Source organism: Anser brachyrhynchus (assembly GCF_964034855.1).
Source record: "Anser brachyrhynchus genome assembly, chromosome: 25".
NCBI classification, from domain to species: domain Eukaryota; kingdom Metazoa; phylum Chordata; class Aves; order Anseriformes; family Anatidae; genus Anser; species Anser brachyrhynchus.
Window position 1 is genome coordinate 4,478,327 of NC_137718.1, and position 26,793 is coordinate 4,505,119.

Here is a 26,793-nt window from a genome sequence, read left to right on the forward strand (position 1 = left end):
GTGATCCCTACCTGCACTGGCACAAAACATGCCTCCAGGACAAGGTCTGCAGTCTCTCTGATTTCTTAGTCCAGTCTCATTACTGTAGGTCCCCACTGGGCACGGGTACTGATTGGCAGCTTTTGTGCCTGAGAGGCAGTAATATCCTGCTGGACAGTCCGTTGGTTCGATTATCCCATGGGAGTTCTCTTGAAGATTGTCTGGGTGGTCCTTTAGGGCACAGAACCTAACAAAATAAATAAATAAATAAATAAAAATCCAAGTACTGCCACAGACCATGCTTTCCCTCTTTTCTAAGGGACTGAGAAACCCTTTCTGTACAACACTGGTAGTCTAAGATGATAAGCCAAATTGCTTGAAATAATACAGAGAGCTGAGATGCAACCTGTCAGGGCCATTTTTTCTTCCCTGGCAGACACACCTACCAGGACAGATCTTCTATCCACACAGGCTGAAGTACAGAAAAGGACATAATAATGGGAAAGGCGATAAAAATACAGGAACAAAAAGAACAGCCACGTGTATCAAATGATGCATCACACAGAGCAGCCTAAGGCAGATGGAAATGACATGCTAATTCCCAAGGAAAGCATCAAGATGAAGAAGCAGATCCGTTCCACTTACATTCCTGCTGGGCATGTTTCACACTGGCTTTTACCAGCCTGGTCCTGATATTTCCCAGAGGGACATGGTATGGGCTCAGGGCTGCCAGAGGGGCAATAGTGACCCACTGGACAGAGATAGTCTAGGAGGAAATAAAAAAGGAATACGTCTAACATAACTGCTCTGCTTGTGGCCTGGAGAGCTGTACAGTGTCATTGGAGGAACCGTCACTACAAATCTAAAACTGGAAGGTTTAAGATAAAAGCTTTATAAAAATCCATCAATCTATTAAACAAAGAAACAAACACACAAAAAAAACTACCCCAAAAAGCCACCCTGGGTTTGTTAAAAGCTGTGCTGAACACAGATCTGAGCAGTGAGGCCCATGCTCTGCACTCTGAACACAAACTTCACTTATCACTGAGCTGAGCTTTTAAATGAACGCCTGCGCAGACTCGTTGCCCTCAACAGCTTTCAGAAAGCTGAAGGGGCAGCAGCCTCTCTGCACTGCTGCATGGTCACTAACTTCCTTCTCACAGAGCTCCTGTATGCTTTTGACATGGCAGGATTTGAGTTATACCTATCCCTACATTACCTTTATGAAATGGAGAAGCAACAATCACATATAACCTTCTCTCTACCTAGCTCCTTCCAGCAAAGCTGAAAATGTCACAAGGAATAAATACCTCTTGAGATATTTGTTCAACTTGTTCTTTGTCCTGGTAAGATCCCAGTAAACAATGCCTATTTTCCTATTAAATTTATGCACAATTACCAACTATTTAATCGGTGTTACTGAGTAGAATTTTTGGAAAACATTTTTTTATTACTTAATTAACTAGCCATTTTTAAACGAGGTAGATTTTAAAATCTTGCCATCACAACTCCTTTAGGTAAAGAATGACCCCAAAGATTCCTACCTGAGTGCTGACCAGATACAGAGCCCTCTGGGCAAAACCATCCCTCTTTACACAAGCCCTCTGGGGAGCTCTGACCGTGCTGAGAACAGAACCACCCTGGGAAACAGGCCTGGCAATCCTGTGCTGTCTGACCACCGCGATAAGCCAGGAAGGAGCCTGAAAATAAAGACACCAAAAGCACATTGTCCCATCATCCTCAGCCCTGCTGGAATTGGCTATGGAAAGAAGTACAGGCTCTTCATGCATCAGCTTTCCGGCTACACTAGTCCCAGCCACCTCTCATGTAAGATGCCAAAAAGATGCTGACTAGGAAGGAAATCAAAGGGACCATCCTGCACTCCTGTAAGAGACATGGCAATGGTGTACAGCTGTAGGTAGATGGCAATGTTCCTATGAGAAAAGGCTGTGAGAGGTTGGTCATGGGTGCTGGCTGCGGTCAACTCCCATTTATTTCTGGTCCAGTCTCAGCAGAAGAGTCACTTGCTTAATGTAACTATAGATTTAACCAAGAAAGAAACAAACATCTGAAAGTCTTTCTCATTCAATTTAATTGGCGGTCTCATTAAAGGTGATGTTGGAGGACAGCTCTCACTGTGCAGGGAGAGCAGCAGAGACTTACATGTGCTCAGCTCACCGTGGCTGTGTGACCTTTCCTTCAGGATGGCTCAGGAATGAGCTTCCCCCCCACCGCTGCACAGCAGCACGTAAGGCCACAGACTGAGGCTGTTGTGTAATTACTGTCTGAATGCACATTTAGGGCTGATGCTTCCAATACAACAGCACCAGATTAGAGGCTAAGCTCTTGTGCTGACAGCAGCTGCCCCTTGGGCAACATAAAGGCACGCTTCAGTGCAAAATAACAAGGGGCTGCAAAACAATGGCACAGCCACAGACGAGCTCAGCAGCTCACAAAGCACTGGGAAGGGAAATGCTGGTACGCAGCAGCTGCTGTCAAACCTACCTGGGGGACACGGAGATGGAGAGGAACTTCCTGCAGGACAGAAGTGACCTCGAGGACAGATGTTCCCCACTGTACCACCCATAGGGTTTGGGAGCGTGGAGCCCCCTGTGCAGTAGAAGCCAGCCTCACAGGGACCTGATGGAGCTGCAAGCTCTGCAGTTGCACAGTACAAACCTGAAGCAGGAGGCAGAAGCAAGACCATCAATTTGAGAGACACCACAAATGAAATACTAATATCACAAGATCGGGATTGCCTAGTGGTTTTGGCAAAAGGGGAGTGAGTATGTAAGATAAATAAATAAATAAAACAACTTGTGCAGGGACAAGGGTGTTTCTCCTACCTGGTGGGCAGGGAATAGGAAGGTATGAACCAGTAGGACAAAAGGTTCCTGCTTGGCACTGCCCAAAAGATCTAGAAGCTGGAGCTGCCATGCCTGCTAATGGAAAGAACAGAGACTGAGCTGAAAGAAAAATTGCAAGTGCTTTATCTCATCTGAAGAGACCAGGAAGAACAGAACTAGAGCACAGAATTAAGGAAAATAACAAGAGAAAGCAAGACATACTGAAATGGGCGGGTTCTTTAAGTGACTCTGTAGTACCACCACCTCAATAATAATCATCACACTTGATCAATCTCCCTTGTACCAGAATGGTTTCCAGGAAACACCGGTTTGCTTGACATGGATCCAGGTGGACAAAACCATCCAGGTGTGCACAGTCCATCTGGTCTCTGTAGGCCTGGCTTGGAACAGACCCTTCCAGGAGGACACAGCTGGCACTTGGAAGCATCCCAGATATTTAAAGCTTCACTGTAGGTTCCAGGAGGACAAGGATACTGAGAGGCAAATTCTGTATTCCTGGGGCAGTAGTGACCTAGGAAAGAAAAGATGAGTTTCATAAAGGTTAACAGATGCTGGTAATAGCCTGGGAAGAACCCCCAGCTTGCACACACAGCTTTCGCTTCATCTCTTTCTGAGAAGGACTGAAACCAAGCTATGATGGTGGGCCCATCTTGCAATTTATCACAAGTGTGTGACGCCTTCAGCACATCAGCACCATAAAATGAAGCTGATCGATGCTGAGGATTAGCAATAGTTTTAACAGCAACCAGTTTTTTAATAACATCTCAAAGTATGTTATAAATGTCTACTGCCAAAACTATCTCTGCTATGTTATACTTACGTTATACCTTTTTTTTTTTTTTTTCACATTCAGACAGGGGAACTGAATCACGAAGAGGTTGTAAGTTTTGGCCAAGGTCATTGATTTGTCCAGTGGAAGAGGCTCATGATCCATGCAACATGGTCCAATGACAAATCCACTATTAGAGCATCTGTTAATCCTTTAAATGAAATTTCCCTGAATGAGTGGGTAGGTGCAATCAGACCCACCTGCAGGGCAATCTGTGTAGTTTGTGGAAGCAGTCTTACAGTAAAAACCTTCTGGGCACTCCAAACACTGTGCCATACTCCAGGATGGGTTATAACTCCCTGCAGGGCAAGGCTGGGCTCTGCTGCTCCCCACCACGCAGTAATGTCCAGGTGGACATGGTCCTCCAGTGATTGTTATCTTTGATGAAAAAACACCATTGTTACAAAAAATCTTTCCATACCATTTACACACTCAGAGGGCAGCTTTGCAAAAGAACTATGTCAGATTCTAATAGTGCGAAAGTCTGAATTCATCACTTAGTCTTTAAGGCTGCACACTTATTCTTTTCCAAGACAAGGGATCAGAAGTTTGCACTCAACAAATCTCGTTGGGCTGGCCATTTGGAAACTGGCACCACCCTTTCCTCTTTGTTCATAGGCTGCAGAGAGCTGTGGCATAAACCCACTGTCTTCTTGAGTTATCATCTATAAAAATTCTTAGTGTATTTTGCCTAGAAGGAGGGCTGACAGATGCAATATTCTAATCAAACTCACGCATTGCTGACCTCTGTAATTCTTACGTGATGGCATTCTGTGCTGCTCTGCAGCATCAATATGCAAAAATAGAGATATTTTTGGTCAGCCCTTAGATTTAAAAACTGCAAGATGGCCACGTGTATTTTGCTGTCTCTAGCTCTAGATAGTTTCACTATCTCTCATGATCACAAAAACTTTCACTATCAATAAAACAGATTTACCTGATACAGAAGGTAACAAGGTAACAGAGAGTTTGAGGCAGGGCAAAAGAAAAAAGGTGACCTTATGGTGCTCAGTTCAGGTACCACGTTTTACAATATTTACATCACAAGCACAGCTTACCCTGGGAGGTTTAGGAGAAATGGCTCCTCCACTACAGTAGAATCCAGCTTCACACAATCCAGTTGGAGATAAAAGTCCAGTCCCATTGCAGAAATACCCTGAAAAAGGGACCCAAAAGCACCACAATGACATTGGCCAGGCAAGACAGACAACAGCAAGTATGTAACTAGGAAACAATCACTCAGCCATCATGTTTGGTCACCCACTTCTATTCTCCTGAAGATGCTTTCACTGAGAACAGCTGCAGTTCAGAGCTTACATGCCTGAACAAACAGCACTCTGCATCATCTCAGAGCATGAAAGCACGTAGAGAAAGGGTGGAAAGTGAAGATCGTAGCAGAAGTTTGCACCTCACCATGAGTATCCTATTACATAGTAAAGTGGCAGATTCAGTCTTTCTGTACTCTACTTAACATCTCTCACCAAGACAACTGTTGTTCACGATTACCTGCTCTACAATCACAAAGTTTCTCAGGAGCCCTAGAAATGCTGGAACCTTGCTAGTCCTTTCTTTCAGTGTTGTACCTGCATCGCAGAGGAGACAGTCCGCAATCCCAGTATTCCCAGTTGAGTTGCTGTAGTAACCAGAAGGACATGGCTGTGGGAAGGCAGTGCCCGCAGGGCAGTAAGCTCCTTTGGGGCATGTGTTCCCCAGGAGCCCATCCGTAGGTGTTGGACTAGAAGCGCCTCCACTGCAGTAGAACCCAGCCCAGCAGGCTCCTGTAACGTGCGACTGCCCCGGCAGTGCACAGTAGTGCCCTGAGAAAGCAACGCACTGGCATCAGTACTGGCAGAAAACATCAGAAAGCTACTGCAGAGAAGAAGATAACATGCCTACACAATCATGAAAATACATACAGTGAAGTGCAAAAGGATATTCATTTCGATGATTCAGGAAAACAAACCAACCAGCAGGTGATGTCTAGTGACAGCAGGCTTAATGAAAACTAGGAGATTTCCTTTTTTTGTACCTCTAAGTTAGGCATGCAGCCTAAATTAATCATCTATTTGTCAATCAGATGTCTATACTAGAAGAATAATCCGACCTCTCTTCCTTCTCGCCTGACCAGACAGCCTACCTGATGGGCTTCACCTAGATTCCCAACTTAAAAGTGGCAAAAATCTCATGCTAAAATCATATTTGCATTGAACAATGCAGTGCTGCATACGAATACTGTTTCAAAAGCTGTAGACAGTATAATCAATTTATAAGATCTTTTGCCCAAGGTAATTTAAGCTAATTCTTAGCAGGGCATGATGTCGTGGCCATATTGCTTCTGGTTTTCATCTCACTTGAGTACATCTGCACAGTGTGAAATTTTGTCTTCTAAGTTTCTTTTACATAGATCACCTTATTTAAGTTTATAAAGCATTACATAAGGTACCTGTGGAAACATGGAGATGACAGTCTCCCAGACAACTACTTTCTCCCACATTTTTCCATATAACATCTCTTTAAGATACATTTTAGATTCAAGGACTAACTCGTTTTCCGCTTGTTCTCTGAAGTGCTTGACTCCACTCATACCAAGGAAAGGAGCAAGACAATTGCCAAGTGTTTCCAACTCCAGTTCTGGCCATGGCTTTAGAACCCCTAAGGATCAACAGGCAGCTGAATATTTCTGTCTTCATTTCCACGTCACACACTGGGTGTGGGACGCTGTAGCCTGTCATTCAGCCACTGAACCATGAACATGCTACTAGCGAAGCTCAAGAACATGCAAAATACATTTTCATAAGCTGTCCAGTCACCGCCCTGAGATACGCTTACGTGCCGTTTACCTGGGTCACAGGGGGTACAGTGAGACAACAGGCTGCTTCCATTTTGTGGGTTGTAAGTTCCCTGGGGACATGGAAACTGAGTGGCAGCAGCAGTACCGGTAGGGCAGTAGTGGCCAGCTGAACATTCATTCTCCAAAAATGAAGAGGAATTTTTGGGGCAGAAGAACCTAGTCCAAAGAAAAGAAAAAAAAAAGAGTTCCAATTAAAAAAGAAGGGAAGGGGAAGAATTTCTAGCACTATTCTATCCACAAATACCTGAATAATGACTTAACGGTGGCAGAAGCTAGTCTAATATGGCTGCTGCACCGTGCTGTATTGACCACAAATGAATCCTACTTAGGTATATTGCTACATTCTTAGTTGTTTCCTCGTATGCCAAATTGATGGCATAATTGCAAAAGCCACAGAGACGTAATTTTCTTAACTTGAGTCATAACACATCTAGGCTGCGAATCATCAACTTGTAAAAGTTAATCAAGGTCAAATCCAGTTAGTAATTGGAGATGAATCCCCTAAGGGAACGCCAGCCTCAGCATCAGGTGATACACAAGACCTTCTTCCCCTGTATCACAGCTATGCCAGCCTGTTGCCAAGGGAACCATTTATTACTTCAGACATGAAAGATGTTTATGGTGCCAATAGTTTCCTTGCTTTAAATAGACTTCTGATCTAAATCCTCTTCCACAGTAGTTGTACCTGGGTTTAAGACTTTGCCTGGTGCCACAATCAATTATATAATGTTGTTAACAGCATTCAATAATTGTCCTGTTTCCTGTCAGATCTAAGTGCTTTTCAGTGGTAAGGTCAGTCATTCTTCCACTGCACAGTGCTCCAGGGTGGCGGGATAAACCATTATTTCCCACAGTCCTTTATGAATACATGCAACACTAAGGTCACGGTCTCACTCTTACCCTTCAGGACAGGGGAGGCAGCTGGATTGCCTTTGTGAGGGGTTATACGACCCTGCTGGACAAGCCATTGGAAGAGCTGTGCCCTTGGGACAGAAGTGCCCTGGAAAAGAAAGAACAGGTCAGCATTAGCAGCCTTCAGAAAATCTACAGCAAACCAGGCACGTAAGGGGAATCCTAACTCACCCTGGGGACATGGCTCTGGCTTCTCCCCAGGGACACAGTATTCACCCTCTGGGCAAGCATGGCACTTCTCTCCGTGGGTCTGTGGCATGTAGGAGCCAGCAGGACATGGTGCTGGACTCCTGGATCCAAGAGGACAAAAGTGATTGACTGGACACGGAGCTCCTGAGAGGCCATCCGTGGGTGTTGGGGTCCGGGCCCTGGTGACACAGTAATACCTGCAGCAGTGAGTATAGGAGCGTACTGTCATTATTTCAAGATGGTAAAGAAGATCCCTTGTAGAACACCTTTCCTTACGAAGTGTACATGAATATGTTCACTATTCTCTTACCCTGGGCTGCAGAGTCCTGTGGGAGCCCTCTGTCCAGAGCTATTGCAATAGTATCCCCCAGGGCAAGGCTGGCATTCCAGCAAACTGCTGCTGCCTTCACTGCCAGACCAAGTGCCAGGAGGGCACTCTAGGGGAAGTGGTGCACCTGGCAAAATGAATGGCACCAGAGTGAGGGAATGCCACCTCATGCTTTACATGAAATAAGAAAAAATATGCTTTAGCAAAGCACCCTACCTTCTGGACAATAATGACCAGGTGGACAAGGAAATCCTGATTTTCCATCTTGAGGATTTCTTACTTTGGCACCACTTTTGCACCAGAATCCCTCGGCACAGTCTCCTAGAAAACAGAACAACATACAAAAACCACATAACTGCATTAAAAAAATAGGCACAAAGATAGAAGTTTCAGCATACATACTGAAATACAATCATTTGCTATGGCGCGGTGCAGAGGCACTGCTGGTCTAGAAATAAATGATGTAATGGCCATCAAGCGGAGAAGTTGCTTGTAACCGTAGGGGAGTGGGGAATTGGTAGCAGATGACAGGCTGACAGCTCCTAAATAGGAAAGCATTCTACTTAGCTCAGACCTTGCAAGCAGTGCCTCCATTACTGGGCAGGTACTTAAACACATATTTCTCCGTAGGCACGTATTCAAACCATCCTTAAGTGAAGCCTGAAGTTACTTAAATGCTTTATGTACCTGTTGGGGCAGCAAGTCCAGAGGATTCACAGTATTTTCCCGGTGGGCATCTCTGACATTCCTTGATAGTTCTCAGTCTTTGCCTTGGTCCAAAGGTTCCTGCAGGACAGCTGTACTGAGTGCTCCTGTTTGTCCCTGGCGGGCAGTAAAAACCTTGTGGGCATGGGTAAAGGGTGAAATCTATAACTGGCCCTTGCTGGTTGTCACAGTAATAACCTGCAGCGAAGACAGAGGGAAGAAAGGTAAATTAATCACCGAGATGTACTAGCTACTGAGCTGTGCTCATTAGAAGAGAAGGCTCCTAACGGTTTCTCCCAGGCATACCAAGCACCTCACTGGCCGCTCAAGAAATAAAAGTATTGCTGACCTTAAATTACTATTGATCTGTATCACACCTCTGCTGGGACAAAACCACATCAAAGCCTACCAGATGCTGAACTCATAAGAAGGAAATTTACCACCCAATGGTCCCCAAAACTCAGGACAAAACTTACAGGTGGCACAGGAAAGCACTTAGGGACACAACACTGATCTCTTTTCCTTTCAGTTACTGAAACCCTTCAAAGAAAATTTCCCCATTGAACGCAAGAGTCTTCCATTAATGATATTTTAATTGTTCAGAAGAAAGACCTGGAAGTTACCACTTCTGCTTTCACCTCAGAATTGCTTTTGCCTCTTACAGCCTTTCCACAGAGACAGAAATTCTTCTCTGGTTAAGAGAAGAAAACCAAGGTAGGCAGTAAGTCGCGAAACTTTCACCCACAGCAAGACTCAAGAGCCAGTAATATCTATGCATCTCTTGCAGGGATGCAGTACAGTCATTTATTCAAGGCTTACCTTCCCAGCACTCTCCCGTGGGGGCACTGAGACCAGGTAAATCGCAATAGAAGCCAGAGGGGCAAGGCTGGCACTCAGAAAGTGTTCTCCTCCCTGGCAGGGCAGAGAAAGTGCCAGCTGGGCAGAGCGTGGGGACTGCTGATGCTGCAGCTGGGAGAAAAGAAACAAGGCAGGAAGAAATGAACAATGAGAGAATGAAGACATTGCTCCATTTGGGGCCTAGATGAGTGCAGTGCATAAGGAAACAGAATCAGTGGAGTCTTATTTACACTCACAGGTCAAATGGTGCTCCACAGAAAAGAATAGATATTATTAGCTAAATTTTACAGAAGGAAAGAGTTGAGGCTACTTATATTCTAAGGACAGACAAGTTAAGGCAGTGAGACAAACACACCACCACTTTCACAGAACAGGTCAAAGGAGGAACTAGAAGAAGAATCTGGGACTCAGGGCACCCTGGTCACACCCTAGCAAGCTGGCCACCACACTCTCAGAATCACCCACCAGTATTTCAGATATTAGGGGATATGGAATTTTTGTTCCTGATCAATGCTGGACACTTACTGCAGTAAGTCCCCGCAGGGCAGATATTCCCAGTCACATCATCTCTTGGATTAGGGAGGGTTGCTCCGCCTTTACAGTAAAAGCCAGCAGCACATTCCCCACTGGGGACGGACAGACCTAGAAGACAGAAGGGTAATAGCACTCCAAGCACCAAGGCGGAGGGAGAAAAGCAGGAGGCTTGCAGCTTCCCTCTGGGCAAACATCACAAAGTAACACCTGAGCCCCATTCTGTGCTAGCAAAACCAAAGGCATCTTGCAAGCACAGTTGCAACTCTATGAAAGTATGAGGATAAGAACAGCTCCAGTTTAACACACTGAAAGAATACTGAAAGGACAGGAAAGAAACAGGAGAAAATGAAGGAGCAGTCAGTATCCCAGCATCTGCTGGCTCAGCAGATTCAGAGAATACAGAGGAGTCTTACGGAAGATCCCGATCCCCTGTGCCTACAAGCCTGTAATGTGTGTTCATACTGGTCCTCTGAAAATGGGAATATGGTCACAAGAAGATAAGTGACTCACTTAAGGACACAAAAAATTCTGGGCTAAGTCAGCTTTATCACCCAGAACAAGAACCTAGCTTTAAAATCTTCTGTCAAGTTCCTAAATAACAAATACTTTTATTTACCTTTATTTCCACACCCCCCAAAACACACCACTCCTGTTCTCCAAAAGCAGATGCTGACCTGGGGCATTGCAATAAAACCCTGGACGGCAGGGAAGAGGCTCTGAGCTTCCTGTGGGACAATAGAAACCAGCTATGCACTTCCCTCCAGTGGCAGTGGCAGGACAGAGGCAGTTGGTGCTGGTGTAGTTATCCAGATCAAAAGGCCGTGGGGTCCAAGCAGCTGAGATGCAAAACCATCCTGAGAATACAAAACGTGGCTGAAAAGTTCAAGCAATGTCAGAGCCCCAGAAGTTATCATCGACAAGCCAGGGGGAATGGACTTTCATGTAGTGCCTTCACAGCACAACCATAAGCACAGGGAATACAGGACAGGCTAATATCACCAAAGTTTAACAGCACTATGGCATCATCTTCCATGCACTAATACATACAATAATCCCAATAAATTTGCAGGATGTATGCAACAGCCTCCTTAAGGCACTGCCTCCAAGGGCAGCAGCCAAACAGATCCAGAACTCACCTGCGTCACACTTGCCCGATGCAGCTGTCAAGTTCTCCTTCCCACAGTAATGCCCAGGAGGACAGGGCAAGCAGCTGTCCAAGCTCTGGGTCATGGGGTCTGGGTTAAAGTAGCCCCGAGGACAGGGAAACTCAGTAGCAAACCTGGTTCCTTCGAAATAAAGACAGAATGTTTCATGGACTATAAATAGGATCTTGGCTATTAATCCCGCAGCATCACCTCCTTCATCTTTGGCAGTTTAGGATTGTATGATTCTACGACCTTTGCCAGTTTATCTCCGTGTTGACCTCCCCAGTGCACAGCCTGGCCTTCAGGGCCATGACAACCTCCAGGTGCTGATCAGCTTACTGGTAGGGGGGGTTAGGTGACAGCCTTGTCTGTGGTTTAAATGATCGGGTTCTTTTTCTATGAAGAACCAGACTGATGGCTGAAGGTTTATTTCACAGGGACCGCTTCCTGCCTTTAAAAAGTTATTTCACCTTGGCCGATAGCTGGTCTTGTCCCCTGGGCCCATCTCACCTCTGGGGCAGTAGAAGCCAGCTGGGCACGGATTCACACTGTAGCTGGTAGTATTTTCTGGGCAGTAGTAGCCTGCAGCACAAGGAAAGCATGCAGCTTGTCTGGTGAGGTTGTTGTAAGTCCCTGCAAGGCACGCTAAGGGAAAGCTGGTTCCTTCGGGACAGAAGTGGCTCACAGGACAAGGGCCTCCATTCTCCCACACACCTAGGACACAAAAAGTAGAAGACAAAGCCAACAAAGGGAGCTTATGAGGGAGGGTCAATGCCCACAAAGGGAGCAAACTGATGAGGATCTCTTCTGGGATCCCACAAGACAGCTCATGAGGAGGCACAACACAGTATCTAACATAACCAGAGTATCTCAGCTTTGGAGTTATTCGACGCTGTGTCACCGTGTTTTTTTCCTCCTAGCTTCACAGGCAAAGCCGTGGTGAACTGTATTTCGCACATCAGCTTTCTAAACACTCTGCTTTGTATGTAACAAGAATTTTGGAGAATATTTAATTGCCCACAGGAATTGACCTGGAATTCTTCCCTGGAAATTATTCTTTCTGATACACAATAAAATGACAAGGGGGAATCAGGCTGCTTCCATTACAGGCTGGTACCCACAGCTTTCCAGTGTTCAATGCAAGCGTCTCATTCAGTAACACAGACAGGGGGACTGACTGCTTTTTCATACTTGTTATGTATGCAGATGTATGAATACCCCAAACAAAATTAATACAGGGTTTAATTATATTAAAAATTAAACGACTGAGAAGAGGCAGGGGCAGGAGTACTGGGGGAAAAACCGGCATTTTTCAAAGCTCTCTGTTGTCAAGACCCTTAATTATTGGACACAATTAAGTGAAGACACTGACATTCACCCAGGGCAACTCACCAGGTGGCGATGGCGAGGAAGCTCCAGAGAGGCAATAGTACCCAGCTGAGCAGGGTCCTGAGGGTGCCGTGAGGCCAGCAGAGCTGCAGTAATAGCCAGATGGGCACGCTGTGCAGCTGGACTCCTGCCCGATGTACAGCCTGTAGAGAGACAGAAGCAAGCGTTCTGTTGGCAAGTGTACAAGTTCAGCAGGAGGTCCCTGATGCCTACACCCCTGGCCAAGGGAAAACAACCATGAGGCTTTTATAATAAATCCAGAGATGTGTCTAATGAGCCTTACTGGGCTGCAGCTTAAGGACACTGTAAGGAAGCAAAGGAGGTAGTAGACAGCAGTAGAAGAGAAAGATAAAAAGGAAAGGAACATACAGATTAGCACCATCAGAACCAGAAGCTCACCTGTCTGAGTAAGTGCCCACAGGGCACTGCTGTGGGATACTTGTGCCAGCAGGGCAGAAGTGGCCAGGTGGGCATGGGCCACCAGTGCTCGTGTTTGTGGCTCCATTAGGGTTCGGGACACTTGCTCCTACACCAGGAAGAAAGACCAAAGGTTTCCTTAATGATATAGGACAGTCTGTCACCCTCCCCATGCCTAAAGAGCAATTTCTATAGCAGGAAGCTTTCTTCTTTATGTGAGAATATGGGGGGCAAGCATGAAGTTAGTTAAAAGGGCTGTCGTGCACACTGCCAAGCATGGATCTCAATGCAGATCACAGCACACTTGATAGGTCTGTTTCAGAGCAGTCTCCAGGCTTACGTGTTAGTTGGCAAACAGAAAAGTTAGAAACAAAAAGGCCTCTTTTTAATGCAAGTTCTCCCTGCACTAGTGTGGCAAACAACACAAAGTTGCCTGTAAGCATTTCCTTTAGACTGGACTGCATCCAACGGTATCTTAAATTTGGACTTGTTCTCATTAAAGCATTCATGACAACTGCCATGCAGAGAGCACAGAAACTGGTAAAGACCTGAAAGAAAACTCAACTATTATACATGGTGATCCCAGAGCCAAACTCTAGCATAAAATGTTCTTGAATCGCTGATAGCTGGACATTGGAAGAACACAACAGAAGGACTCCTTGAGTCCACTTTTTGTGTATTTTCTTAAGTCCTTCTACTGGCCTCAGAAAGCATGTTTTGACTAGAAAAATTCCTGTTGTGACCAAGTATAATCTTATTACAGAGCTTCATTCCTCAGGGCTATCCTGGCACACCCTCCAGTAAAATCCAGGGAGAGACTGCACAGAGAATGTATAAAAAAATCCTCGAGATCACAGCTTTCTACTTTCACTTCTCTTCTGTCCTTGTGAATGCTACATTCAATACCTGCTGTGCAGAAGAATCCTGGCCAGCAGGGACCACTTGGAGAGGATAATCCCCAGTCTCCACAGAACATTCCTGGAAGATCACACAGAAAAGAGTGTCAGTAAAAACAGCAGAGCTGCTGCGCTCCATGCACTGATTGGAAGGCAGAGAGGCAGACTTTGGGTGAGCTGATTCCTCAGCATCAGCATGCCAATTCAAATTGTGCTCTTCTCGGAAACCCTGAGTTTAAAACCAAACTTTTATCCTACCTACAGAGGACAAAAAAAAACCACAACAACTGTGGCTTATTGGGGAATACTATCAGTGGGACAAGAGATCTCCTTTGGTTATGTATTATTATGCTTGCATTTCCTAGAGGTGGAATGCATCAGTGCACTGGGAGAAGAGATGTGCAAATGGATCACTCTCTCAGACACTGCTCCACATGGACGATCAGAGTACTGTTTATTTCCTCACCTGCAGGGCACTGCTGACACCTCTCAGCCTGGCTGTGTCCGTAAGAGGGATTGTAAGTCCCGGGGGGACAAGGATACAAATGGATTCCAGTTTTCTGAGGGCAATAGAAGCCAGGAGGACAGCGGTGTCTTAGTCCTTTTGGACAGTGAAACCCAGCAGGGCAAGGAAAGCATTTGTCTTGACCTGTGAAGGAAATTTAGAAAACTGGAAGGAAACATGTAATGAACTGGAAGAAAATACCACGTGCACAACTTTTTTCTTGTCTAGTTGTGCACTTAGAGAAGCAGCAGATGAAATAAAGTTATTCTGCAAGCCCTCCTGGAATGACTGGTCTTCAAATATGTACGTACTCCCAAGAGTGTCTGATTCAGCAAGCTTCACAAACCCACTCGAGCCTCAGAGTCACAGTAACCTCCACATCTCACCGGTAGGTGGCAGGAAGAATAGTCGGGAAATCTGGTTAACTGCTTACCAGCTTTCTGTGCACTGTCACTGCTGCAAACCTACTATTTGACCTGCTGCAGGGGTGAAAGAATCCCTTTCCCCCCACCATGTGACACCAGGGGGAAAAAAAAGGCAAGAAAACAAAACCAACCAACCAACCAAAACAAAAACAAACAAACAAAAACCTTTCTCTGTCCCAAGCAGAACACTGAGCAACTCATAGCAGTCAGCAGCTATCGAGACATTCTTGGATGCAGACATGAGATACCATCCATTTCTAGTTTTCCCAAGTCACACAGAAGCTGCAGAGATCTGGTTCCTCACCTGTTGCATTACTGTATTCTCCACTGGGGCAGGGAGAAGGTGCTGCTGAGCCTGCAGGGCAGAAATGTCCTCGAGGACAGATATTTCCAGTGACACCATCCTCTGGCTTTGCAGTCTTTGTCCTTCCCGTGCAGTAATAGCCTTAAAGCAGAAAGCACTTGAGTCCTCTCTGTTATGCAAAAAAACCCTGAATTTCTGAGCAGCTAAGTTCTGGTTGTGTCTCACCTTGTGCACAAAGTCCTCCAGGAGCATCTTGGCCAGACATACTGCAGAAAAATCCAGGGGCACAAGGAAGACACCAAGTGGCATCCTGGGCTCCCCTCCGTCCGTTCCAGGTGCCAGCAGGGCACGGCATCTCTTTTGGGTGCGTTGTGCCAGCAGGGCAATAATGTCCTGGTGGACAAAGATCTCCAAAAGAAAGCCCCACCTGAAGCAAGGGAAATAAGATGAGTGTGGTTTATGAAACTTTTTGTAGCTCTGAAGGGGCTGCAGCAACGCATGATGTTCAGTACTCACAGGTGAGGAGCTGCTGGACCCCTGAGCGCAGAAATGTCCAGGCTGGCAACGGCCTTCTGGCTCCGTCAGACCGGCCATGCTGCAGTACGTGCCTGCTGGGCAGGGCTTGCACGAACCTGTCCTGGGTACATCTGTGTATGTTCCCTGCACAAAGACAAAGAAGTAGTGAATGCCCTTCACCAAGGGACTGGAGACTACTGGAAAGTGCTACTTAAAGAACAGAGCCATAAAGGATTCTTACCACTGGACATGGGAGAGGCAGGGAACTTCCAGCCGAGCAGAAATGCCCTTTTGGACAAGGCTGGGCTTCAGCCAGGCCTGTCTCATTGCAGAATGTACCCTCCGGACAGTCCCTACAAACAGACTGCCCACGGCCCTAAAAAAGGGACATAAGAAAGAACTCGGCAGATGTGCAGTGTTGCTGCTTACAATGTGAATAAACTTCGACCATTCTACCAACTCCCCAAGACTTCCCCTACTACAAAATGAACACAGAGGTCCAAACACAACAGGTTTGTGGTATCTGCACAGCACCGTGCAGCATTAAAGCAGTGGCAGGCACAGCCCTGGTTTAATATTTCTAGTTCTGCAAAGAGTTCTTCCACTGCAGGGCAGAAGCCAAGATGGTGGCGGTGACTACTCAGCTTACCAGAAAACCCAAGTCCCTCTTTTTTTTTAAGCTGTCCGCTTAGAGACGCCCCACAAATGACTATTAACACACCCGTAAAGCTGCCAATGGCTGTGATGACCCCACAAGCATCTTGTAGTGAATTCTAACGTACTTACAGCCTGGAAGCTGCCAAGGGGACATGGCTCTGGCCTGAAAGCTCCTGTTAAGGAATAATGTCCCTCCATGACCATCTGCTGAAGAGCACTTTTGGCACCTCCTGTACAGAAGTAGCCAGGTTCACATGGTCCTGAGGGAGCCTGGCTGTTTGTCCCATCACAATAAAGGCTATGTGTAGGGGAGAAAACGATAAAAATCTTGGGTAGTTTGTTTTGTCACTGGATAGTGTGGTCACAATACAAAAATTCCCTGCAGTCTACCTGGGATCTCACTGAGACCTAGTTCCTGTTCACTTACAGGCCTTGAAAGGAATTAAAAAAGTACATATATCACTTGTCACACATGATTTTTAAAGACCATAGCCCCTCAGATTCAGTAGTTTTATCCTGGAAAGAATACCCTCCTCTACAAAAACAGAGTGGCATCTGCATACAGATCACACAAACACCCAGATGTCTGTTTTCTTCAAGCAAGCCTTCTCTGCTTCTTTGGACTAGAAATATACAGGAATAAAAAGGAGCTTTGAGGGCATTCCATTCATCTTCTGGACAGAATGTGAATTCCAGAGCTGTCTCTTGCTCTGTTTTTCTGCCTACCTCTCTGGGGAAAACAGGGAGTGAAAAAATGTAGAAAAAATAAAGAAGACAGAAAAATTTGAATTCTACCCCATGGAGACCTAAAACTGCATCCCAATATCCCAATCAGCAACTTCCTTCACAGTGAAGCGCACAAATATTTGTGCCACCAATCCCGAGATGATCTTGCATGCTCCGTTTGTCACACCAGCATGAAGACGTGACCACCTGAAAGGCAGACTGTCCATCACTAGCCTTAAAAACCTACACTTATTCAGTGCACACTCAAGGAGAGGTGAAAGCCAACACTAGATCACTATCTTTTTCTTCAGACTCAGATGTGTAACTCTGGCATCATTAAAAGGGATGCAACACAATCTGGTAGTATAAAAAGGACTACCCAATTAGTATTAACGAGAATGTTTAAGCAAGAGCTGCTAGGTCAAGCCATCCAGCACTACAGACATAATGAGTTTTGACAGATGCTAGGGAACAGTAAAAGCTGAGATACAACTCACACAGTTCAAGTTCCTTATTGCAAATCTACTGATACAGGTATATAGCAATGGAGAAGGCAAGCACACTTGTACTGGAGCCCTGGGACCAGAGGGGACTCCTCTGCAAAAGGGCTGAAGGTAAGGATGGGCTGCTGGGGCAGGAAATTTGAGGGTTAAATAATTCCTTTGTGATGGGACTGAACTGAGCCGTGTTCAGCAAACATCACACTCACCCGGGCGGGCAGTCCAAGCACTGACGGAGGCTTCTCAACCCACTCCTGTTGCTGTAGGTTCCTGGAGGACAGGGGACAGGTAAGGGGGACCCAGGTGGGCAGTATGCCCCAGGGGGACACAGGTTTCCTGTCACACCGTCTGTGGGCAACTGAAATTGGAAAAGGCAGCACGTAAAAAAGGAGCAAACTTGGTTAAAATATTAAAGGCATCGTACTGATTTGGGCTTAAGGCAATACCAAGAAGAAAAACAGAGACATACTCTGCTGTACAGAGGACAGACAAAGCTTCTTTAAGGTAAATGTAGCAAACACACAGAAAGAAGATATATGGATGGCCTTTTCAAACCAGCAATCCTAGTGTGATCCACACCCACTGAACTCCGTACCTGGTTATAAACCTGGCTACATTTTTAGTTAAGGGGATGTTCGTGTAGAGAGGGAAAACTATGAAATGGTCACACATCTTTTGAGGATCCTCACACTATAACCTTGAATGTGTGCAGTGCAAAATTGTGGCTCTTGAAAGTGACTGGGTTAATAAAAAACACCATGGTGGAACACAATTAGAAAATGAGAAAAGCCTGCCGTGAGACTTACTGGAGTCAGAGCCCTGCCCTGGCAGAAGAACCCAGCCTGGCAGGGACCGCTTGGCCCAGTCTGTCCTGGAGCAGCACAGTAGAAACCACGGCCACACGGGCTGCACTCTGATGGCCCGGACAGCCCCTTCTTGTTACTATAGGTGCCCTCTGGGCAGGGCTCAGGTTTAGAGCTGCCTTCGCCACAGTGAAAGCCCTGCAAAACAAAGTCAGCTGAATACTGCATTTAAGAATCTTCTGTTAAATAGACCCCCACATTCAGCTTCTTGCATTAGAGGACTGCAAAGGAACAACTCACTGCTGGGCAAGCTTTGGGCTCTGACATGGCAGGAGAGTCACAGTAGGAGCCAGCTGGACATGGTTTGCACCTGTCTTCACCCTCTGCACTGGAATTATCCCAGAAGAAGCCGGGTGCACAGGGGAAGGAGAAAGGGAATCCAGTCCCTGGAGGGCAGTTATAGCCAGGTGGGCAATCCCCAGTCTAGAAAGCAAGAAAGGCAGTCAGCACAGCTTTGTTGTGCTTTGGATACAGAAGAACAATCTGTCAAGATTCAACACGGGAAGAGCCAAGCTTCATCTACGCTTTGAATAACCTAGAATTTTTACTGCAAGAAAATGGGGGAGAAAGGTAGGGAAGGAAAGGAATTCATAATCCCTTTACAATTACAGATCAGTAAAATTCTGACGGTGTAGGATAATCATTTTAGGTGAGAATTTCTTAAGGGAAACTCTTGTCCTTAAGACAGCCCCTATCCTTTGCCTGTGCAGTCATGGCAAAGATGCTCTTCTTATGTACCTGAAAAGTAGCTGTAATTGGTAAGAGTTGTCACCTCACTCTTACATAAGACCATGGATTCATCCACATTTAAGAAACTCAGCTGCCCTTTTTCCTCTTAATAGAAGCTTCTTTTTTTTTCAAACTGCTATTAATGCTTGAAGAATTCACTCTTTCAAGGGACAAGACAATCACAAGGAAAGATCCCCAAATTCATTAGAGACAAAGCAACACCAACTCCCGACATTTGAACTCTGTTTCATAACCTGCATTGACAGGCAGAAGGCAAAAGAGAGACAGGTTTTAATTAGGCTCCATTTACAGCTGCAGCCTCTGGAAAATAAAGGTTGGGAGAAGGTGGGCTGTGCTTACAGGGTGGGGAATTCCCAGAGGCTCCATTCCGGCTCTGTAGCAGTACTTCCCTGCAGGACACAGCGAGCATTCCTCAGCACTGCTTAGCCCCTTCCGCTCACCATAGGTCCCATTGGGGCAAGGTTTAGTGGGCAAGCCCTTGAAATAAAATAGAAAAATGGGTCTTTAAGATACTAACATGACTGCTGCATACTATAATGCAAACACACAGCAGCTGAAACTGAAAGATATTTCTTTCCAGTTATTGGGAACAAACACTGAAAAGCAACACTAGGCATCAGGTACGAATGCTGGAGAGAGACTGTAACAAAACGGGTATCCAAACAGCAGTGTTGTTTGTATACAACAGCTCAGAAAATGTTATCCCAGTATTATGAAATTTTATGTTGGGTAAATACCAACATCAAAAAAGTACAGAAATCAGTAAAATAAAAAAAAATAGGAAAGGTTCCTGCAACAAGATTCCAGTATAGACACTGTGACTGTACAACCAATACAATGTGAGAAGAGAGAATCCCAAGGACTAAAGCAGAAGCACTTACAGCATCTCCCTGGGGACAGTAGTATCCTCTTGGGCAGGCATTTTTACTGGCATCTGGAGGGACTGCCTGTCCTTCTGGGCACAAGAGACCTGCCGGGCAAATCATGGCACGCAGCATCACCTCCCGGCTGGTGTGCTCACTAGCACAGTAATGTCCAACAACACATGGCAAGCAGGAGGCTGAACCTTGGTCCTACAACATGAAAGGCACATGGTTCCCATTTCTAGAGGACAAAAGAATCCCTGTATGTTCGACATGTTGAGGCACAATACAAAGGAAATAAATGCAACCAACACTGCAATGGAGCCCACCAGTAAATAAAGCAGTCTGCAGAAATAAAGCCGCTGAGCAAAGACATCGCCCTTGGGAACTGATGACAGGACCCTGTTCACACAAACTATTCCCTGTTATGCTTAGCAAAGTTATTGGAAACAGAAAGGTTTCCCCTTAAAAATTCCACCTAACCTAACCTAACAACAACAAACAGTATGTAATTCAGTGTATTCACCCTGCAGGCAAGAGAGCCTGTGCTTCACAAATAAGAAGCAGGTCCTGTCGCTTCCTGTGGATTATTCATGCAGAAGGACCCCCACAACAGTCAACCCAACATCTTTTGCCAGCAGGAGTAGAGAAAAACAAACACATTCCCTCATCTTTCTTTGTCACATTGAACTACAAAGTGCAAAAGAGAGATAATCAAGATAATCAAGGTCCATTTGTCACACATACATCCCCATTCATCATTTATCTCCTCTCTTAATGAATCATCCAGTGATAACTACAAAATGTGTGCACAGTGATAGAAAACTAGCCTAAATAGAAATACTGGGGTCATTTGACAGCAGTGACATGCCATTTCCCCCTCAATAGTGAAATCTGGCACTTATTGCTAGAGTTATTCACTACAGTTTTGGGGCAGATAAATAAGAAATAAGCCTCAGAACCCTGTTGTGAGAGTCAATGTGCCATCCACTGCTCCTTTCTGTGGGTCTTTCTCATTGTTTTACTTTCCACAGACAAACAATTATTTAACTGCATTGCAATCCAATACATCCTTTGAGGCAGGAACTAAATACAGGTGCCTGCTCTGTAATTCCCCTGCAATACTTACACTAACAATGAAAGACTAAAATGAATAACCAGAATTCGAAGCATCTACCAAACTACCCACTGCCAGGTGCACGACAGATGAACTTATTGCTACTGCAAGCCTCAGGAGCGGGAGTAACAGCAAGAACAGTACTGCACACGTGATGCATTTTCGGCATCATGTCTGGACCAGCTCCAAGCCTGACCATGCAGGAACATTCCCGGTGCTTTCTCTAGGCTAGCACTTTCTCTCATCACCTACAGGCTCAGCACAGGTGGGCAATATTGTTTAAAACACCGTACACAATCACCCCAAATAAGCAGACTCATAACGCAAGGAGATGGGCTCGTTCCAGTGCCTCCCTTGAGGGGTATATCCTGCAGCTCGTCTTTCTGCCAAAATTGAGTCCTTATGCTGAACAGATGTCAAGATAAAACTATTGCTACTTACTGAAAAGTTGCCAGCACCACATGTTCGAGGAGTAACAGTGCCAAGCTCAGGGCAGTAATACCCTCCAGGACAAGGGACACAATCTGCAGCCACTTTTGCACCACGTTCCATGCGATAGGTTCCTCTGCAGGAGAAAACGGAACAGAGGGAGTCATCAACTGCAGCAAAGTGACCAAGAAGAGGACAGTGCATCTCTGGTCTGCATTTCTTAGCCTCTTGTACGGAGGATATCTTGCCATCAGGCAAGAAACTGGCCAGTTCAGAAAAAACCTGCCCAGACTGTCCAAGAACATGCAAGGTAGAATGAATTTGCAAACGTTTTTGGAGCAGAATGCTATCTTTTTTTATAAGAAGTGTTCTGAAATGCTACATACAAATCCTTTTGTGTGCACAGAGACCCACAGCTATGACAGCACGTGTAGTGTACTTACACTGGGCAAAGAACTGGCTTGGAGGTTCCCCTGGTGCAGAAAGCCCCTGCAGGGCAGACCATGCAGTCTTCCACTCTGCCATTTCCCAGCCTGGTACTGTAAGTTCCAGAAGGGCAGGGGTACTGTGTGCTTCTCCGTGTACCTTTCCAAAAAAAAAAAAAAGATGAGAAAACCATCCTAATTCTTATTAAAGCCTTGAAGAGAGAAGGCAATAATGCCCCCTTGTTCTTCATTGCTATTAAGTATTTACATGAGCTACATGTAAGTATGTATTGATATACACTTAAATCACTGCCCCCAACTCTGAACACAAACCAGCCAACCAAAAAAGTCACCACTTAGTAAATGCTTCTGAAACTTGGCAGGAAGTTTCAAATTATAATTGTGTTTGTACCGGACACTTGATTGTGCATTTTAATTCTTTGCAAATTAAAGGAAAGAAAATAATGCTACCAACATGCTCATTTCAAGCAGTAAAGGTTAACAGTATTCATTATTCAGAACAGCCAGTTTGCTATCCAACTCCACACTGAAATGCTTTGGTGCAAAAAAATATGCTGATAAACTCAGCATATGACTCAGAGCCCACAAAATTCCTAAAGACAGAAATGAACTAAATTTCTTTCATTTCTGGGAAAAAACTGCCTACCTTGAGGGCAGTAATGCCCTGAGCTGCACATGCCAGAAGGGACATGAAGTCCTCCTACACAAAACCAGCCTGCAGGGCACAGCAAGCACTCATCTTCTGATGTCAGCCTCGTCCTATTGCTCCAGGTGCCTGGGGCACACTTGTGCTGTGTTGAGTGCTTTGTGCCTGGTGGGCAGTAGTGACCAACTGGGCATGGAGCAGGAGGCTTCTGTCGCCCCCCTGTTCCTGTAAAAACAAAGACAAATTTTTAAGAGAAGCAAAGAAGCTCTTGCACCTTTCATCCATTTAGAATGAGATAACAATAATTACTTTCTCTGTTGACGAGAGGTTCTGTTGCAGAACTGGTTACCAAAGCAATTATTTCTAAACTTGAGAATCCTGCAGGGTGTCTGTGTCCAAAACTGGCCACCAACTTTGTGGCCAAGTTTAGGAGGCCAGCAAAACGCAAGAAAGTTTGGAGACTATAAAAACTGGCTGCTTCCAGATCATGAAGTTAAACAGTAACTATGAGTAGCATAAGGGAAAAACCTCACAGTAAAATTAAAATCAACCTACCCAGTTAGCACAACAGTCTCTGCAGTAACACTAAACCCTACATGGCACCATTTTCCCCATTTACCAGCACTGTGATACCTCAGTGACCTGCTCTGGTACTTACTGGGGAGCTTCACGGTACGAGGTAGAGCGTACAGTTCACTTTGTCATAAAGCCACCTACCTCTAACACAGAAAAATCCAGCAGGGCATGTTTCACACTGGGACTTATCAAAGAGGTTGAAGTCATTGCCAACTGTTCCTGGAGGGCAGGCATTGCTGGGAAAATGAGGGCTGGACGACCCCACTGGGCACACGAACCTAATAAAACACAGCAGGCTACTTGGGGCAAATGCTTTGATGCAACAGGGAGATAAATTCTATGCCCTCCCAACATACCAGGAAGAAAGCTGCAACTGGAAAAAAGCTGAAGCACTCGATACCGCAACTGACAGAAATGTAACTGACAACTGATAACACAGACCGAGAAGAAAACACTGTGAATGGATTGGTTTTGCTTTACATTTTGCACCAAAAGAACGGGGGTTATTCAGCCAGGTTGTGTTCATAACCATGGATCTGCGGCTGGGCTTCACTCGTGTCTGTTTCACTATTTCTCGCCACTTCTGTGGCAATAGAAGGCAGCAAAATCCGTTGTGTTTAAGACAATTCCTCTACAAATACAGCCCACATCACACTGAGTTACCAGAAAATGTAACAAACTCTCAACGTTGCAGAAAATGCCACCTGCACGTCCCTGTGCACAACACCCCAACAGTGGAGCTGAGCTACATGCGGAGACTTGAAGAGAAGCACAGAAAACAAGCAAGGCTCACCCTGGTAGGCACTCCGAGTCAGGCTGTGCTAATCCAGCCTGAGTGCAAGCTCTCCCTGCTGGGCAGGCTCTGCAGTCAGTGACTTCGTCCTGTCCTTGGAGAGGACTGTATGTACCTGGCTGGCACGGCGTTGGGTGATTTGCTCCAGCAGGACAGAAATATCCAGCAGGGCACTTCAAACACAAACCGGTTCCTAAAGAGAAAGAAGATGCTTAAGGTCCCAAAGGGAGCATGACCTGCTGATAAAACGGAGGGTCCTCCAAACGTGATCCCTTTGCTTTCACCTACAGCAAGAAGCATGATGGAGGTTCGGTCATAACAGCAAGGAAGTTACTGCAAAGCCAGAAGGTGGTGGTGTTGGATTAGCTGATTATTACTGCAATTGAGTGGCTCCTGGAAGCAGTACCACCTCAGAACTACGTTCTGAGCTGATAATATGAGAAGATACATTAAAAAATAAACACATCAGCCTGAAAACACACTGACGCAGGTAGATTTAACAACCAGAATGCCTGGACCTCAGTTGTAAAAGAGCCTGGTGTTCCCACGAAAGCTGGGCCGTTTCCATGTTTGCATTCTGAATACCGAGAGAGCTGAACAGGTTTCACAGACTGGAGATGTACTCAACACAAACACAGGGATACCTGCTGGAATGACAACCATTTGAGCTGTGATTATCTCTAAAATCTCATGTGTTAACAGGTGCTCAAACTGTGCATTAAAGGAAACACTGGCAAGATCAATAGGTAATAAAACAATTATTTCTGTTGCCACATTCAGAAAATGCATTTAATTATAAGATGTCCCCAGATGCTTAACTCAGTGAAAAGGAAACACAAATTTAGCACAGGAGTAGCTGCTGTCCTCCCGAGTCAGGACTTTCAACAGCACAAAGCAAATAGAGCAATTTGGGCTGTGCAGGGAAAACACTGGCTCGGTGTTATCATGGCTCCCTGGAGTAGGTCCAGGCTGAACTCCAGCTGCCTCCCAAGTGCTTAGCACAGCAAGGCTCAAGCATACACCAGGGTGTATAGCATATACGAGCCTCTGCAAGGCTGGAGAAGAACCTGACAGCACGCCCAAGTTGATCAGGACGTATTAAAATCTCCTTCTCCACAGACTGGAGGCTCCCGTGCAGACAGGTTAGGATGCCTCAGGTGGCAAAGCCAGATCAAGGGGCACCTCTCCCTTGGCATTCCGCCCACCTTCTCATCCCTACACCTCAGAAACATCTGCAAGTTTCCCCCTTACACTCCTCATGACACAGATAAACACAAGGTTCAAAAACCTCAGTAGCACAAGACTGGCATTTCTCGAGGCTGCCTCATTCCCCAGCTCTAAGAGCTGGAATCCACACACCTGAAGGGGGGCTGTAACCCCACAGATCTGTAGGGTTCCCCTACAGGGAACTCTTAAAAATTGCCTCAGCTGACAAAAGCTTCATGATGTGGATCTGCACCCCTAGCAAACCCAGCAGGACTGCCATTTTATATAACCAGAACCCATGCCACTTGACTCTGGTTATGTAAAATTTGAGTTTTCTGCCCAACTTTCTGTAGATAGTGCTTCCCTTACTGCGGAGCTCAGAACAGACTTGAAGAGGATGGCTACCTGGACCATAGAAAACCAAGCAGGGCACGGATTTACAGCATATTATTTATTCTGTAGGACCAGGCTAGCCCACATACATGCTGGGCCATAAATATGATGCGGATAAACTTGGTTTCACTGAGGGTTAAGTACATCACACTCAGTGTGTGACACAGATGGAAGAGACAGGCTAAGACTATCATCTACCCCATAGCAGTACGACTTGAAATATTCTCTGCCTTGTCAGAGTTTATTCTTGTGTCCCCTGCCTATTTTTCAGCGAGCATTGTCCTAGCTTTGCCACGTTTTCCTTTGGAGAGTTGACAACATCATTATATAAGGTAGTACAGGCATAGGATAACAGCTTACATTATTAAACTGAAAGTGTTTTTGAACTCTCATTTCCTCTGCAGCTTCTTCAGTGTTTGTTCAGGTGCCACTGGCCCTGTCTGTTGAATTTTGCTGTCTTGATGAGATGTGAGGTTTCTTCCTTGCTGCACCATGTAAATGCAATTCTGGTTTTAATTTCAGAAGTGGGCGGAAAGCAGCAATTTCCTAGTCTTAGCTGGTGAGCAAAAAATCATTCAGCAGTCAAGATGCTTTAGCAGCTGAGTCATTCGCTAAAAAAGAAATGATCAAATAGAAAAATATATGGCTCGATTTGAAGGAGATAATTATTTTCTTAGCACACGTACCTCTCTGAGGCAAAGAGCACAGCAGATGTGAAGGGAGACTGAGCAACTGAACTTTAGGTTTCTGCTCCTAGCAGTGATCTGTGACCCTGGAGAAAAAACTCCGGACTTGGGCCAAAGCTTAGTGAATGGAGTTCATCCCCTGAATCTCTCCCTGACTCTATTTTCCAATTTGTACAGCATCATTAAGAAGAGAGTGGCATATTTTATACCATTGTGAGAGACACTGAGGTACCCTGAAATGTTCACAGCCAGGCAGGATTAGCCTGAGCAACATGTGATTATTGCAGCAGAAAGCTGGGTCTCCCTTTCCACATTATATCAAAGACTTGGTAGCAGAGAAGACTTCAGCTAAGCTCTCTATTACTTCACATAAATGCCTTCACCAAACAAAGTACATTTCAGCCACCTCTGAACTTCAAAGAGTAAAAATCAGACATTTAAAAATTAATCAGTTTCCCACACATTATTCTGTCCTTTTAAATTAATGAACCCA

The 26,793-nt window shown here is 45.5% G+C and overlaps 1 protein-coding gene across 15 annotated transcripts in view; it reads right to left on the bottom strand.

Annotated features, from left to right (window-relative positions):
* Positions 1–26,793, bottom strand: part of LOC308182811 (uncharacterized protein) — a 207,307-nt gene that overhangs the window by 49,829 nt on the left and 130,685 nt on the right. For 13 of the 15 annotated variants that reach the window (XM_080568029.1, XM_080568028.1, XM_080568030.1 and 10 more), the window contains 39 exons: positions 24,016–24,208; positions 23,364–23,500; positions 22,647–22,871; positions 21,998–22,139; positions 21,567–21,690; positions 20,027–20,218; positions 19,485–19,622; positions 18,636–18,818; positions 18,339–18,533; positions 17,742–17,890; positions 16,436–16,604; positions 15,891–16,025; positions 15,650–15,793; positions 15,359–15,560; positions 15,134–15,274; positions 14,366–14,548; positions 13,910–13,981; positions 12,986–13,112; positions 12,590–12,729; positions 11,708–11,911; positions 11,189–11,338; positions 10,727–10,906; positions 10,044–10,160; positions 9,480–9,629; positions 8,643–8,858; positions 8,172–8,276; positions 7,938–8,082; positions 7,610–7,824; positions 7,427–7,526; positions 6,516–6,682; positions 5,259–5,492; positions 4,734–4,831; positions 3,876–4,053; positions 3,130–3,357; positions 2,826–2,921; positions 2,485–2,658; positions 1,524–1,679; positions 625–745; positions 12–226 (listed from right to left, as the gene is read on the bottom strand). In XM_080568029.1, coding sequence (XP_080424155.1) covers positions 12–226; positions 625–745; positions 1,524–1,679; positions 2,485–2,658; positions 2,826–2,921; positions 3,130–3,357; positions 3,876–4,053; positions 4,734–4,831; positions 5,259–5,492; positions 6,516–6,682; positions 7,427–7,526; positions 7,610–7,824; positions 7,938–8,082; positions 8,172–8,276; positions 8,643–8,858; positions 9,480–9,629; positions 10,044–10,160; positions 10,727–10,906; positions 11,189–11,338; positions 11,708–11,911; positions 12,590–12,729; positions 12,986–13,112; positions 13,910–13,981; positions 14,366–14,548; positions 15,134–15,274; positions 15,359–15,560; positions 15,650–15,793; positions 15,891–16,025; positions 16,436–16,604; positions 17,742–17,890; positions 18,339–18,533; positions 18,636–18,818; positions 19,485–19,622; positions 20,027–20,218; positions 21,567–21,690; positions 21,998–22,139; positions 22,647–22,871; positions 23,364–23,500; positions 24,016–24,208 — 6,240 coding nt within the window. Of the gene's footprint in view, positions 1–11; positions 227–624; positions 746–1,523; positions 1,680–2,484; positions 2,659–2,825; positions 2,922–3,129; positions 3,358–3,875; positions 4,054–4,733; positions 4,832–5,258; positions 5,493–6,515; positions 6,683–7,426; positions 7,527–7,609; positions 7,825–7,937; positions 8,083–8,171; positions 8,277–8,642; positions 8,859–9,479; positions 9,630–10,043; positions 10,161–10,726; positions 10,907–11,188; positions 11,339–11,707; positions 11,912–12,589; positions 12,730–12,985; positions 13,113–13,909; positions 13,982–14,365; positions 14,549–15,133; positions 15,275–15,358; positions 15,561–15,649; positions 15,794–15,890; positions 16,026–16,435; positions 16,605–17,741; positions 17,891–18,338; positions 18,534–18,635; positions 18,819–19,133; positions 19,309–19,484; positions 19,623–20,026; positions 20,219–21,566; positions 21,691–21,997; positions 22,140–22,646; positions 22,872–23,363; positions 23,501–24,015; positions 24,209–26,793 lie in introns of those variants that run through there. The other 2 variants (XM_080568017.1, XM_080568021.1) reach the window with 2 other exon arrangements.